This window comes from Sus scrofa, chromosome 15 (genome assembly GCF_000003025.6).
Source record: "Sus scrofa isolate TJ Tabasco breed Duroc chromosome 15, Sscrofa11.1, whole genome shotgun sequence".
NCBI classification, from domain to species: domain Eukaryota; kingdom Metazoa; phylum Chordata; class Mammalia; order Artiodactyla; family Suidae; genus Sus; species Sus scrofa.
Genome location: NC_010457.5, coordinates 100732338 through 100746685, shown reverse-complemented (window position 1 = coordinate 100746685; position 14348 = coordinate 100732338). Strand labels below are relative to the sequence as shown.

Genomic DNA, 14348 nt, shown 5'->3' with positions numbered 1-14348 from the left:
AAGAGGAACTGGTGCCCATCCTCCTTAAACTCTTTCAAAAGGTTGAAGAAGAAGGAATACTCCCAAAGACATTCTATGATGCCACCATCACCCTCATTCCAAAACCCAACAGAGATACCACCAAAAAAGAAAACTATCGGCCAATATCATTGATGAATATAGGTGCAAAAATTCTCAGCAAAATCTTAGCCAACCGAATCCAACAACATACCAAAAAAATTATACACCATGACCAGGTTGGGTTCATCCCAGGTTCACAAGGATGGTTCAACATTCACAAATCAATCAGCATCATACACCACATTAACAAAAAAAAAGTCAAAAATCATATGATCATCTCAATAGACGCAGAAAAAGCATTTGACAAAGTCCAACATCCATTCATGATCAAGACCCTCGCCAAAGTGGGTATAGAGGGAACATTCCTGAATATAATCAAAGCCATTTATGAGAAACCCACAGCAAATATAATCCTCAATGGGGAAAAACTGAAAGCCTTCTCACTCAAATCTGGAACAAGACAGGGATGCCCACTCTCACCACTGCTCTTCAACATCGTTTTGGAAGTTCTAGCCACAGCAATTAGACAAACAAAAGAAATAAAAGGCATCCATATAGGAAGAGAAGAGATAAAACTGTCACTGTATGCAGATGACATGATACTATACATAGAAAACCCTAAGGACTCAACCTCAAAACTACTTGAACTGATTCATAAATTCAGCAAAGTAGCAGGATATAAGATTAACATTCAGAAGTCAGTGGCATTTCTGTATACCAGCAATGAAACATTAGAAAAGGAATACAAAAATACGATACCTTTTAAAATTGTACCTCACAAAATCAAATACCTCGGAATACACCTGACCAAGGAGGTAAAGGACCTATGTGCCAAGAACTATAAAACTTTAATCAAAGAAATCAAAGAAGATGTAAAGAAATGGAAAGATATTCCATGTTCCTGGATTGGGAAAATCAATATTGTAAAAATGGCCATACTACCCAAAGCAATCTACAGATTCAATGCAATCCCTATCAAATTACCCATGACATTTTTCACAGAACTAGAACAAACAATCCAAACATTTATATGGAACCACAAAAGACCCAGAATCGCCAAAGCAATCCTGAGAAACAAAAACCAAGCAGGAGGCATAACTCTCCCAGACTTCAAGAAATACTACAAAGCCACAGTCATCAAAACAGTGTGGTACTGGTACCAAAACAGACAGACAGACCAATGGAACAGAATAGAGAACCCGGAAATAAACCCTGACACCTATGGTCAATTAATCTTTGACAAGGGAGGCAAGAACATAAAATGGGAAAAAGAAAGTCTGTTCAGCAAGCATTGCTGGGAAACCTGGACAGATGCATGCAAAGCAATGAAACTAGAACACACCCTCACACTATGCACACAAATAAACTCAAAATGGCTGAAAGACTTAAATATACGACAGGACACCATCAAACTCCTAGAAGAAAACATAGACAAAACACTCTGACATCAACATCATGAATATTTTCTCAGGTCAGTCTCCCCAAGCAATAGAAATGAGAGCAAAAATAAACCCATGGGACCTCATCAAACTGAAAAGCTTTTGCACAGCAAAGGAAACCCAAAAGAAAACAAAAAGACAACTTTCAGAATGGGAGAAAATAGTTTCAAATGATGCAACCGACAAGGGCTTAATCTCTAGAATATATAAACAACTTATACAACCCAACAGCAAAAAAGCCAATCAATCAATGGAAAAATGGGCAAAAGACCTGAATAGACATTTCTCCAAAGAAGATATACAGATGGCCAGCAAACACATGAAAAAATGCTCAACATCGCTGATTATAAGAGAAATGCAAATCAAAACTACCATGAGATACCACCTCACACCAGTCAGAATGGCCATCATTAATAAGTCCACAAATAACAAGTGCTGGAGGGGCTGTGGAGAAAAGGGAACCCTCCTGCACTGTTGGTGGGAATGTAAACTGGTACAGCCACTATGGAGAACAGTTTGGAGATACCTTAGAAATCTATACATAGAACTTCCATATGACCCCGCAATCCCACTCTTGGGCATCTATCCGGACAAAACTCTACTTAAAAGAGACACGTGCACCCGCATGTTCATTGCAGCCCTATTCACAATAGCCAGGACATGGAAACAACCCAAATGTCCATCGACAGAGGATTGGATTCGGAAGAGGTGGTATATATACACAAAGGAATACTACTCAGCCATAAAAAAGAATGACATAATGCCATTTGCAGCAACATGAATGGAACTAGAGACTCTCATACTGAGTGAAATGAGCCAGAAAGACAAAGACAAATACCATATGATATCACATAACTGGAATCTAATATCCAGCACAAATGAACATCTCCTCAGAAAAGAAAATCATGGACTTGGAGAAAAGACTTGTGGCTGCCTGATGGGAGAGGGAGGGAGTGGGAGGAAGTGGGAGGGAGCGGGAGCTTGCGCTTATCAGACACAACTTAGAATAGATTTACAAGGAGATCCTGCTGAGTAGCATTGAGAACTTTGTCTAGATACTCATGTTGCAACAGAACAAAGGGTGGGGAAAAAAATGTAATTGTAATGTATACATGTAAGGATAACTTGATCCCCTTGCTGTACAGTGGGAAAATTTTAAAAAATAAAAAATAAATAAAACATTTAACTCAATTAGAGAAAAATCTAAAGGTCTCTTCAACTTGGTGTCTTGTCTGCCTCAGATTACAGTGTTTCCATGAGTTTATCAATGTACTCCTATTAAATGCCTCTAAAATGGAAAAATAATAAAATAAAATTAAATTAAAAAGCAAAAGCAAAAACGTCCTCGGGAACAAGAAGGTGTCACCTGAAATTTAGTTTGAACGTATTCACATTTTCTTCTTTTCAATGAGAATATAAACTTTGTAAATGTAAGCTTCTCCAAAATTTGCCCCAAAAAGAGGGGGTTGTATTTTATTTATTTTTAACCTTCTTTGAGTCTAGAAATACCTGAAAATGTGCTTTATTTTGCTCATTTATGGTATTCATAACGCCTAGTACTTTATGTATTTTTCAATTCATGTTCGATTTTATGTTTTCTTAAATTTGGGAAGAAGAAAAATGCTTACATTTAAAATATTAGAAATAATGAAGTGTTTTCTTTTCTAATATGTCCTTTACATTGAACTAAAATAAATGATAAGCTGTTTTACTGCTGAAAACTCATTTGCTTTGCTACCTGGTAAGTGTACTAGGTTAAACGAGAAGTTAAAAATGCCCTCCAGTATTATTTCTAGACTATCTAGTTAATGGTAAACTGTTTTTTTTAAAAAAACAGCCACCTTATCCAGTTAATAGCTAACTCTTGCTGAATATAATTTTTACAAATGATACGAAACTTTCAGATTAGCTAAATACAGGACGTTTTTGTACTTTTATGTTTGAAAAGTTGACAAAATAAAAAAATATAAGTTCAGTAAATTAAATCAGGTTATCAGATGTTAATATCTTTCCTTTGTCCCTTATTTTAATTGTAATTTGTCTTATGAAAATATTATTTATGTATGACCTTTCAGGTATACACCTATTATAAAGAGAAAGTGCTTCCATATTGTGTATTTTCATTTCATTTAGTATTTTCTGAGCATAATTCTCCATATAAAACCTTCAGTATAAAGATGATGTAGAACAAAATATTTATCAAAGATTTCTTGAACTTTAGAGCTCTTTCATATTAATATTGCTGCTTGTAATTTATTTAACTTAATTCTGATAATATAAAATGATTGGGTATGCTTTGTTGATTTAGGTTTTTATTTTTTGACATAGATATTACTTTAAACTTAATCCGGATCCATGTAAACCTTTGGCATTTATCCTTATTCCAACTATGGCACTTCTTGGGAATACTTACACTGTTTCAGTAAAATCAAGGTATAGTATTTTAATCTTTTTCTCACATCTGTTCCTGGTGTTTATCATTCTTTCTTTTATATCTGAAACATGTCCCTTTGTTCCTAATTACTTGGTCTATCCCCAAAGGTAAAGCCATAATAGTAATTATGGTTTATATGCAAATATATTTATTTTCTTAATTGTGAGTTTTGTTAGGTTATAGTGGTTTTTTTAGGTTAACTCTTAAAAGATATGGTATCTAAGGTTTTTTTGCCCAAAAGTAGTGGAAGAATGGAAGTGGGTAGTAATAGAAGTGAAGTAAGATTGGCCATGGCTTGATGGTTTTTGAAGCTGGGTGATGGGTACATATTGGATTCAGTATAACAGTGTAATACTGTTAATCTATTTGTATATATATGTTTAAAATTTTACATAATAAAACTTTACTTTTCATTGACTGGTTGTTTGCTCTGGGAACCTTTTCAGTTGATTCTGACAATAGTTGCAGGTATTCTAAAATCAGGCAGACCCAGAGTTTAAATCTCAAGCCTTGGGTCTTAGGTAAGTTTTTTAGCCCCTCAGTCTCTCTGTTTTCAGAGTAAAAAAATTATTAGTATTTCTTGATCATATTTTTCTTTTAAAATGTTTAGTTTCTTAGCTTATATGCTCCTGGTTAGGAATTAAGGTAAGGGATGGTTCCGTTTTTATTTGGTTGAGGTTTTTTGGCTATTATTGAGTAGGGTGAAAAGAAATACTCCTATTGCTACGGCTTAGTAAACATTATTGATTTTTTGGGGGGGTGTCAGGTGGTTAGGCTAAATCTCTAGAAATAAAATTGCTAAATAAAAGTCTAACCTAGTATTTTTCTATTGTTAAAATTTAAAGGACTAAACAAAACTGGTTGCTAACTAATAGAAATATTTTTTTCTTTTCTAGCCAAAATTGACTTAAATTGATCTATTAAAAAATTCTGGACAGTTAAATTCATTGTATGAAAAATTACTTCATCTAAAATCACTTAGAACACTATCTCAAACGTGTATAAAAGATTGAAATATTTAGGTTTTTGCTCACAGTGTAGATTACATTATAATGTATATTTCTCTGTCTCCTTACAGTAAATTATTGAAGACTACTTCACAGTTTCCACTTCCTCTGGCTGTTGGTGTGATTGCTTTTGGGTCGGCACACTTATACAGGGTTCCATGCTTTGTCTTCATTCCTCTTTTACTCCATGCATTATGCAACTTTATGTAAGATTGGATTTGACGAGTAATGATGATATATGCCTTTAGGGCCAGTAATAAGAGGGAATGTACAGATCCACCAATGTGGACAGCAAGATCCTTTGGAAAAGACAAGTCTATTTTTACAATATTAAAAATAGGAAATTAGTTTTGTAATGCTTGAGGAAAGTAGTTGAAGCATGGTTTTGTTTGTGGTGTTACATCTGTGTAGTTTTTGAAAAATTAGTCGAAGAATATGATGGCCACTGTCCTTGAGGACTCCTCTGCATAGCAGCTAGTCTGCCTGATTGGCCATGCCAGGGGTATTCTCCTGAACACTCAGTAAATGTAGCATTGCTTGTGTCCTCACCTCAAGCCTTCTGTTCATTTCATCACACTTTCTTCTGAAAAGTGGGTTACTTTGTATTTGACAGTATACATATTGAAAAAAATAAGTCTTAAAAGATTAATGAAATTTACATCTGTTTGGTTTCTCAAAAATAAAATAGCCACAGTCTGTAGACAGTTTTGACAGCCACAGTGAACAGAGTAGGTATTTTGTTTTCTTACAACATGAGAAGAAAATTTTAATTCTAAGGAGACATGTTTTCTTGGTAACCAAGCAAGAATGATGAATGGAAACATAATTCAAATTCAAAATTTAGGGGAATTTTCTTATTACTTTTCAAATAAGAATCTTGTTTGGTATTTTTAGTGAATATTAGGAGACTATTAAAGGGATCTGTTGCTAAATTTAAAGAAAATTCTCACAGATATTTACTTACTGGCATTGGAGCAGTTAAGTTGTTCAGTCTGTACCATTATTTAGTTCATTGACCCCGTGGTTGCCAAAAGTGCCTTGGGTCATGATGGATTGTCTAAAATAGTTATGTTCCAGTGATCAGGAAAAACTCTAGATTTGCATAATTTTTTTCTACTGTGGGGAAAAAAATCAGCATGATCAAGTGCAGTACCACATTTGATGTATAAAATTATACTATAGTGGAGTAATAGTGGACAAACTGCTACCCCATTAATAAGATAAGTATAAACAATATACCTAAAAAATGGGAGGACTTAGGCCCTAGATTTAATAGTAGAGTCTTAACTTGCCAAGGTCATTACTGTTTGACAGATAAGAGAGTAATATTTCTATTTCATTTCAGATTCCAACTCACTTTTAGCTACAAAAGAGTAGGAAATAGATAATAGAGCTAGGTTTCTTCTCCTTAAGATAGGTCATACCTCAAGCTGGGTCATACCTGGGAGCTCTTCCATTAGTTATATATGCTTAAATATCCAAAACCTCTCAAGTATTGTCCTTAAGTCCCAGTAACTCCACAGCTGCACCTGTGACCTTCAATTCTTAGATGTCCTAGAGTACCAGGTTCATTTTATCTGCCATTGCATCTGGATTCCATTAGGCCTTTCAGTTGTTACTGCCTATTGGAATGTTATCCCCACTTTACTACTTGTAGAGGGTTACCTCATTTCTTCTCTCAGTTGTTCCTCAGGTCCTTGCTGTTTTGGCATCATTTGAAGAGGGTTTTGCTGTCATCTCTGAGTATCGTAAGTTTGTTTGATTGCATTGCTTTCTTTCCCAGCTTCATGTTCACTATTTATATTTTCACTTACTGAGATCATTAAGGGGGAAGTGATAACCTCATGGTAGACATGGCAGGCATACCAGGCTCTTGTTTGAGAGAAGTAACAAAAGAGATAAAATGCAAAATGTTTGTGTGTTTAATACAAATGGACAGGGAATTTATTAAATTATATACTTTGCTATGGCATACCATATACATATTTAAATAAGGACACATGTGCCTATGTTTAGCTATACAAATACTCATAAACAACTTCTGTACATTTGGTGTCTTGTTTTTTCACCTCTATTATGGTGGTATTTCAAGTTACAGGTTAAGTGTGTCCTTTAACTATTTCTAAATTTGAACTTAGGTCCATGTACAGAAAGAACTTTTTAGAATTCATTAATTTGAATCTTCTACCTTATCAACAGCTATAATCACTATGTTTATATGATCTAAAATCTCCCTGTTTTAGTCATTCCTACTTGTGAATAAAATGTAAAGAGTTTAAAACTCTCATTTGTGACCAGTGCATTAGCTTTTTAAAGCAACAGACTAGGCACACTAATTGTCACCAAAATATTTTCTTGTGAGTGTAGTTATAGTCAAGTCCTAAAGTCTTTTTTTATTCCAACAAAATATTTCATTTTAGGACTATAAAAAGGACTCTAATTAAACATGTTGTAAACAATAGTACTTGGGTCTTTATGTGAAATGGACAGATACACACACATTTTGACAAGGTCTTTATCAAGTCCTAATGTACTTTCAACCCAAGTAACTATCAGAGAACAAGCTGTCTGAAGATTAGCAACAACTGATGTTTCTGTCATTTGAGGAAAGGAAAGTACTGTGTCTTTAAATAATACATTATTTCTACCACTCTTACAAACTATGTTATTTGCTGGCAAAACAGCACAGGTTTATTAGCAGTGTTATTAAAAGTAAAATTGTTTATTGGAAGTTAAGGATTATCTAATTTAGCAAACTTCTGAGCTCTACATTTAACAACATTTTATTTAGAATTGTTTGAGGGTTTTTGGTTTGTTTTTTTTATTTCTTGCCACCCCATGGCATATGGAGTTCCCAGGTCAGGGACTAGATTTGAGCCATACTTGTGGCCTAGGCCACAGCTGTGGCAATGCCAGATCCTTAACCCACCATGCCAGACCAGGTCTCAAAACTGCATCCTGGTGCTTCCAAGACACCACTGATCCCATTGCACCACAGCTGGAGCTCCTAGAATTTTTTGAGTTTTGAATAGCCTTTATACTTATAAAAATTACTCCTGGACCATATTGTTGATAACTAGATCAAATATAGTCTGGACAGGACAAACACTGAGTACTTTTAGTGTTTCTAAAGATTCTTTTGGAGTTAACTACTATTATAATTTGGAAAAGATACTGTAATAGAAATCAGGAACACTTTTCTCTACATTTTTTACACACATTCTGGTAGCTCTTTTCTTTTGTCAGAATGAAAATATTAAAACAGTAGTCCTAAAAAAAATTTATGCCTGATTAACATTAATTTTGGGTCACTTTAACATATATTAAATCATGTATTGGCTAATCTTTAATTTTTTTTCATATTTTGGTGAGATAAATTCACATGTATATAATGGAGTATGTTTTGTTTCAATTACATTATAATATCTACATGACTACACAGTAAGGAATAAGAACTAAAGAACTCTAATAGGCCTAGCAAATGCTTGTTGTCTGTTATCCTGTCACTCCTACAGATGGTGCACATGTCTCTCACATGCACGTACATGAGGCAGATTACCTGATTTGTTCACTATCTAGTTTCTAAACTCTTCTTAGCTCACAGAGACTTTTGACTTACAGCATGGTGTATTCTTTTTACCTCACTGCTCATTAGCGCCTCTTACAGAAGGTGGTCAAGTGAAATAAAACTCAGTAAAGGTAAAACTCAGTTTTCAGTTTAGTTCTTGAAAGCTGAGGAATACAGAAGAGACACAAAGATTATGAGATTTTAAACTAAGGTTGTTGATTCCCAAATCCCCAGACATTTCAGCTGGCCTATATTTTTATCTTAAGCATTAAGATCTGAAATACTGTAATTATCTTGTTTTATCATGAGGTTTAGTATACAACCTTACAGTGTTGCATTTGCAGTTTTAGTAACTTGTTAGTTTCAGGATCTTCTATGAGTAAGGCATTTATTGATTTTTTTTTCATCATCACTTTTGGGGTTTTTTGTGTTTCAGATTTATGAACTTATATATCATAGGAAACAAGATACCTTGTGAAGTTCAGGGCTGGGGAGTTAATTTGGGGTGCATGGCACTCCCCAGGTTAAAGGAAGGCAAAGTATCTTTGTATTATAAAATTAGACCCAGATAGAAACTTCCTGCCATATAAGGTAAATGTAGAAGATACTTATACGAAACAGTAAGATGCTTGAGAGCTGAAATTTTATCCCAGTTTTTGTCTTTTTAGGGTCGCACCCATGGCATGTGGAGGTTCCCAGGCTAGGGGTTGAATCAGAGAGCTACAGCTGCCAGCCTACACCACAGCCACAGCAATGTGGGATCCAAGCCACATCTGCAACCTACACCATAGCTCGCCGCAACAGTGGATCCTTAACCCACTGACTGAGGTCAGGGATTGGACCTGCGTCCTCATGGATACTAATTGGGTTCATTACCTGCTGAGCCATGACCAGGAACTCCTATCCCAGTCTTTTTGAACACAGGACATTTCAAGTTCTGTGATGAACTTTTATTTATAACATAGTGCTCATGCATTCTTTCACAATACATTTTAACAGCCTGAGGAAATAGAAGGTTTGTAAAGCCACTCTCATTCTTTTAATAAGGATGATAGGAAAGAAAAATGAGGTCAGTAATCCAAATCCAAATATGTGTACTGTAAATATTCAGGAATTCACATTGTTTGATAAATTATATTGTGAATATAGATGGCTGAATTTTGTATATTAATAATTTTAAGAATGGAATAAAATTTGGACAAGTGAGAATAGACTGTTATTTCACTTACAGTGAAATGTAGCAGTACACCTGAATTGGTAACATCACTTTCAAAAGTTAGATGATAGTCTAGGTTACATCTTGATTACATTGTCTATAGTTGAAAATTTTTAAATCAAGTACAGTACTTTCTAAAAATGTTTGGCATGTTATGGTGCCAAAAATGACTGTGTTTCGAAATACCAAGTAACCAGTTAATTTCAGATGACTTTGTATAGGGCTTGATATATGTGAGTCAGATTATTCTGTGCTCATTCTGTACATTGTAACTTTGAATACTTATGAAAAACTGTCTCTGTTGATATATTTTGATTAGTTAGTATAAATTCATTTCCATAGTTGCATCCTAATCTTAGTTCAGGAAGTCTAAAAGTAGCCATTTTTGTAAAGTTCATATAATATTTTTTTTAGTGTTATTTTGGTTTTTAGTACTTATATTGTAGAAATGTTACTAGTAAAAGATTTATAGACAAAGCAGAGGACTATTAACTGTTCAAAAGCCTAAGTGATAGGCATATTTTGTATCTCATGTTGTGCTTGTTTTGTTTCATATTGGACTTTTTCCATCCTTTTTTAGGAAAAAAAGACATGTTTGAATTTTTTTAGCTTAAAAACTCTACATTGGAAAATAGAACTGTATTCATATGGTTAGCAAAACATACTTTGCCACCAAAGCTAAATGAAACTGTAAAATACCTCCAGATATTTGTGCCAATGAACTTTTCTTACTATATTGGGATTAAAACAAAAATAATCTTTTCAGTATTTTTCATCTAGGACTTATATTAAATATGTCACTCATCAAAACTTATATTCCATACCCTAATTTTTCTTTAAACTATGTAAAGCTTATAGCATAGTGTGTTATATCTTGACTGATTTCTGGAATGTTTTCTGGTTTCATTGAATAAAGTTAGTTTACCCAGTAACGATCTTTCAGTAATTAGTTGAAAAAATCATTTAAGTAATCTTGGTTTGGATTCATTCTATAAAATTTTAAATTCTGTTGCCCAGATCATTTTTAGTACAGTCATCTCTCATTTATGTAATAGAAGGTTTACTGTGGAATTTTTTTGTTTTCCAGTCAGTCCCTTTATACAGTTGTGTTTCATAGAGGAATATTATCCACCAGAACGTTACATAATACAATGAAGTAAAATTGTAAGATGCAGCTTAAAAGAAATGTTATAAAAAAAAATCAGAATGCAGATACTAAAGTGTTAACATTAGTATGGTAGTGTACTCCTGAGAGAAAAGCAGAAGTACAGTAGACTTAGAAACTCTTGTGTTTATCTGGTTGAAGTTCTTTAATTTCTCTCCTAGAGAAATTTTCAAAGGGCATTTCATTTCAGTCCTTCATATTGTGGTTTCTCCCATCATTTAATGTCACTTAACTTTTTCTGCCCAGTAATGTTGATGCAGTTTGCATAAGAAGCCTTAGAAGTAAAGAGGCAGCAGAGAAAGCCAAGTATTAAAATATTTGGCCTTGATTTAGTTTATCCAATTATCTGGTAAGGACATGGATATTAGTAAAAAGATGATATACAAGACCTAAAAATTTAATGAACATCATTTTTTGCTCTAAGTTGTTTATGTTGAATAATTTTATCCTAAGTAGGAGATGCTTGTATTTAACATAACCATGCTTTCTATAAAATCAAATATGTATTTGTTGGAATATTGGTAAAAATAATTTTATCTGTCTCCATTGTGGAGGGGGGAAAAATCCAATTTTTATTGTATATACATTAGAAAGTTGTACTGTGCATTTACATTTTTGAAAATGTGAAAATGACATATATATTATTTTGAAATGATTGTATGACCACTTCTTAAACTTATGACTAACTATATATGTAGCAGCACACCCATAAGAAACCAGACCAAAACTGAATGCATATTATCACTGTGACCTTGAACTTACAGTCATTTGGGATAAAACAGACTGTGCCTTAAAATGATGAAGAGATGCCCTGCAGTTTTATAACTGTATATTTTATTATGGGTGGTCTTCTCAAATTGGCCCCAAGTCCTTTTAGTTGAGGTCAATGAAGTAAAAGTTTAAAATAAAAGTTGATTGATATTTCCCTTAGTGTTTGCTGAACTGTTGCTCTAGAGTCTTCCCTTAATTTCAGAGTTCCTATTTCAAATTAAAATTGACTTACACTTCATAGATGTAGAAAATTAAATTTGGCTTAAGTTTCTGCAAATAAATTTATTTTAGTAGACAATTGTACTTCTGAACTTATTGCACATGGGAAAATCTTAAATATAATTTTTGTCTTTAATGAGTAATCTTTCAAAGACAGGAATTTTTCCCTAAAACCTGTACTTTTTCCCTCAAATTACTGAGGCATGTATTTGTGTATCAAATAAAGTTAGGTTAGCCAATAATGATTTTTCAGTAGTTAAATACAAACTCAAATTCAGCTTTTTATTTTTAAGCATTATTTTCCCTTTTACTTTTTCCTTCCTAATTATTTTTAAGGTATCAAGAAAGAACTGGCTCCAGTTTTGGGTGGGGTTTTTCTAATATAAAGACTTGCATTTTTACTGTGCTTATTTAAAATAATGGATATAATTTCTGTTAAAAACAAATTATTCCAGTCATAGGACGTTCATGGTCTCTGCTAAAAGATGCCCCCATCTCTGTGTACTCAGAATTTTATGTGTCTTTTTCATTTTCAGTTTTGAACATAAACTCAGCACATTTCTTTCTTCTCATTTTACCTTCAGTACCTCCCATAAAAGACAAAAGTATAGGTTTCTCTAAAAGTATGTAGAAAGAAAACATGTCTTTCCTTAAAGCATGGTCAAATTGAGGTGGAAATAGTCTGGGCAAGGGTATGTAATAAACTACATGGCTGTCAACCTGGATCAGTTTCTATATTATAGTTAAAAGTTTATAGAGGACATACTCTGTGTTATGCTGAGGTAGATTCAGTAATCATTTATTTGCAAATCGATAATTTTGTTCTCATCCAGAAAATTCAGTGCATAGTAACAGTACCTGACAGTGCAAAGGAACTTGTCCTATAGTATATACTGAAAAATGATTGTCACCTTGCAGATTTTTCCATTTAAACATGCATGAACTTCTCCAGTACTTTGTACAATGTATGGTGTACTAAATACATTTGTGTAATTTTGCGTGTGTTTTTTGTATGATATAATTAACATTACTACATTTAACTGGTTGTAATTCACAAAAAGTGCTATTTATTGTACTCTGTAGAGTGTTGTGAATGTTTTTCATCTATGTTTCAGCATTATGGTATAGGTTTTAATAGATAAATATTTGCCTTCAGTCTCTGCTCAGGTATTAATGTGTAGCAATTTTGGGTGCTTTCTTTTTAATCCGTCATAATCTAGTGTTCTGAATGTCCAATAAATTTGGTGAACAAGAACATGTGCAGAATTGCTTACCAGTTCACATACTCCACAATACCATCTCATGAAAACCCCATAGAAATAATTTCTTTACAGCATGTCTAGCATTTCAGAAGTTTGAATGCCTCTAAGCATGGGACATGATATATAACAGGTAGTATTGGAAATACTGGAAATCACAGGTAAATATGGGGAGCAAGATGAATTCTTTTTTTGTGTGTGGGGGGGTCTTTTTTTGTCTTTAGGGCTGCACCTGCAGCATATGGAGGTTCTCAGGCTAGGGGTCCAATTGGAGCTGTAGCTGCCAGCCTATGCCAGAGCCACAGCAATGCGGGATCCAAGCCACGTCTGCAACCTACACCACAGCTCACAGCAACGCCGGATCCTTAACCCACTGATCAAGGCCAGGGAGCGAACCTGCTTCCTCATAGATGCTAGCCAGGTTTGCTAACTGCTGAGCCACGATGGAAACTCCAGCAAGATAAATTCTAGTATTTTCTGGTGTGGTATTTTATAGCTTCTCACATGTGTTTGTCTGGACATTTCATGGTTCATGTTCTATTTTAAGTAATTACACAGCTATGCTTCTTCCAAAGGCCATGTTTTTCACTTTACTTATACTAACTAGATGTATATTCTTGACTGCCCCATTTCCCAAATTACATGGGAATGATTTAGTCACTCTTTTGCAAACTGACTCACTGGTCATCCTAGAACTACTAAATTTGATCTGTAGAGAAGAGACCTGGGATTCTGTTTAGCAAGTTCCTCAGATACAGTAATTCTCAAACATTGCTTTAGTCAATAAAGTTTAATTTCTAGAAGCAGCTAGAAAGAATGTCTTTAGGGTTACAAAATACCAACAGAGACACTGCATATTTGGTTATTTAGTATAGATCTAAACTTTACTATGAAACTGATGAGAAGAAGAAAAGTGAGTAGGACATCTCTTGAGGCATGAGACATATTGATTAGAACAGTGTTTTATAAATATTTTAACCAGCATCTCTAAAATATGAACTTTTATAAATTATCTGCATGTGCTAGATTTTTTTCAGTTTTTTTGGTTTTGTTTTTTGTTTTTTGTCTTTAGGGCTATGTCCACAGCATATAGAGGTTCCCAGGCTAAGGGTCTAATTGGAGCTTTTGCTGCCAGCCTGCACCAGAGCCACAGCAACACCAGATCTGAGCTGTGTCTGTGACCTACGCCACAGCTCAGGGCAACACTAGA

General features: G+C 34.1%; 1 protein-coding gene across 5 annotated transcripts in view; it reads left to right on the top strand.

The window, feature by feature from the left end:
* The window catches only part of PGAP1 (post-GPI attachment to proteins 1), an 87052-nt gene extending 73918 nt beyond the window's left edge, over positions 1 to 13134 (top strand). For 4 of the 5 annotated variants that reach the window (XM_021075858.1, XM_021075855.1, XM_021075857.1 and 1 more), the window contains 3 exons: positions 3828 to 3932; positions 5012 to 5146; positions 6623 to 13134. In XM_021075858.1, the coding sequence (XP_020931517.1) occupies positions 3828 to 3932; positions 5012 to 5146; positions 6623 to 6659 (277 nt within the window). In that variant the 3' untranslated portion in view covers positions 6660 to 13134. Of the gene's footprint in view, positions 1 to 3827; positions 3933 to 5011 lie in introns of all 5 variants that reach the window. The other variant, XM_021075856.1, reaches the window with a different exon arrangement.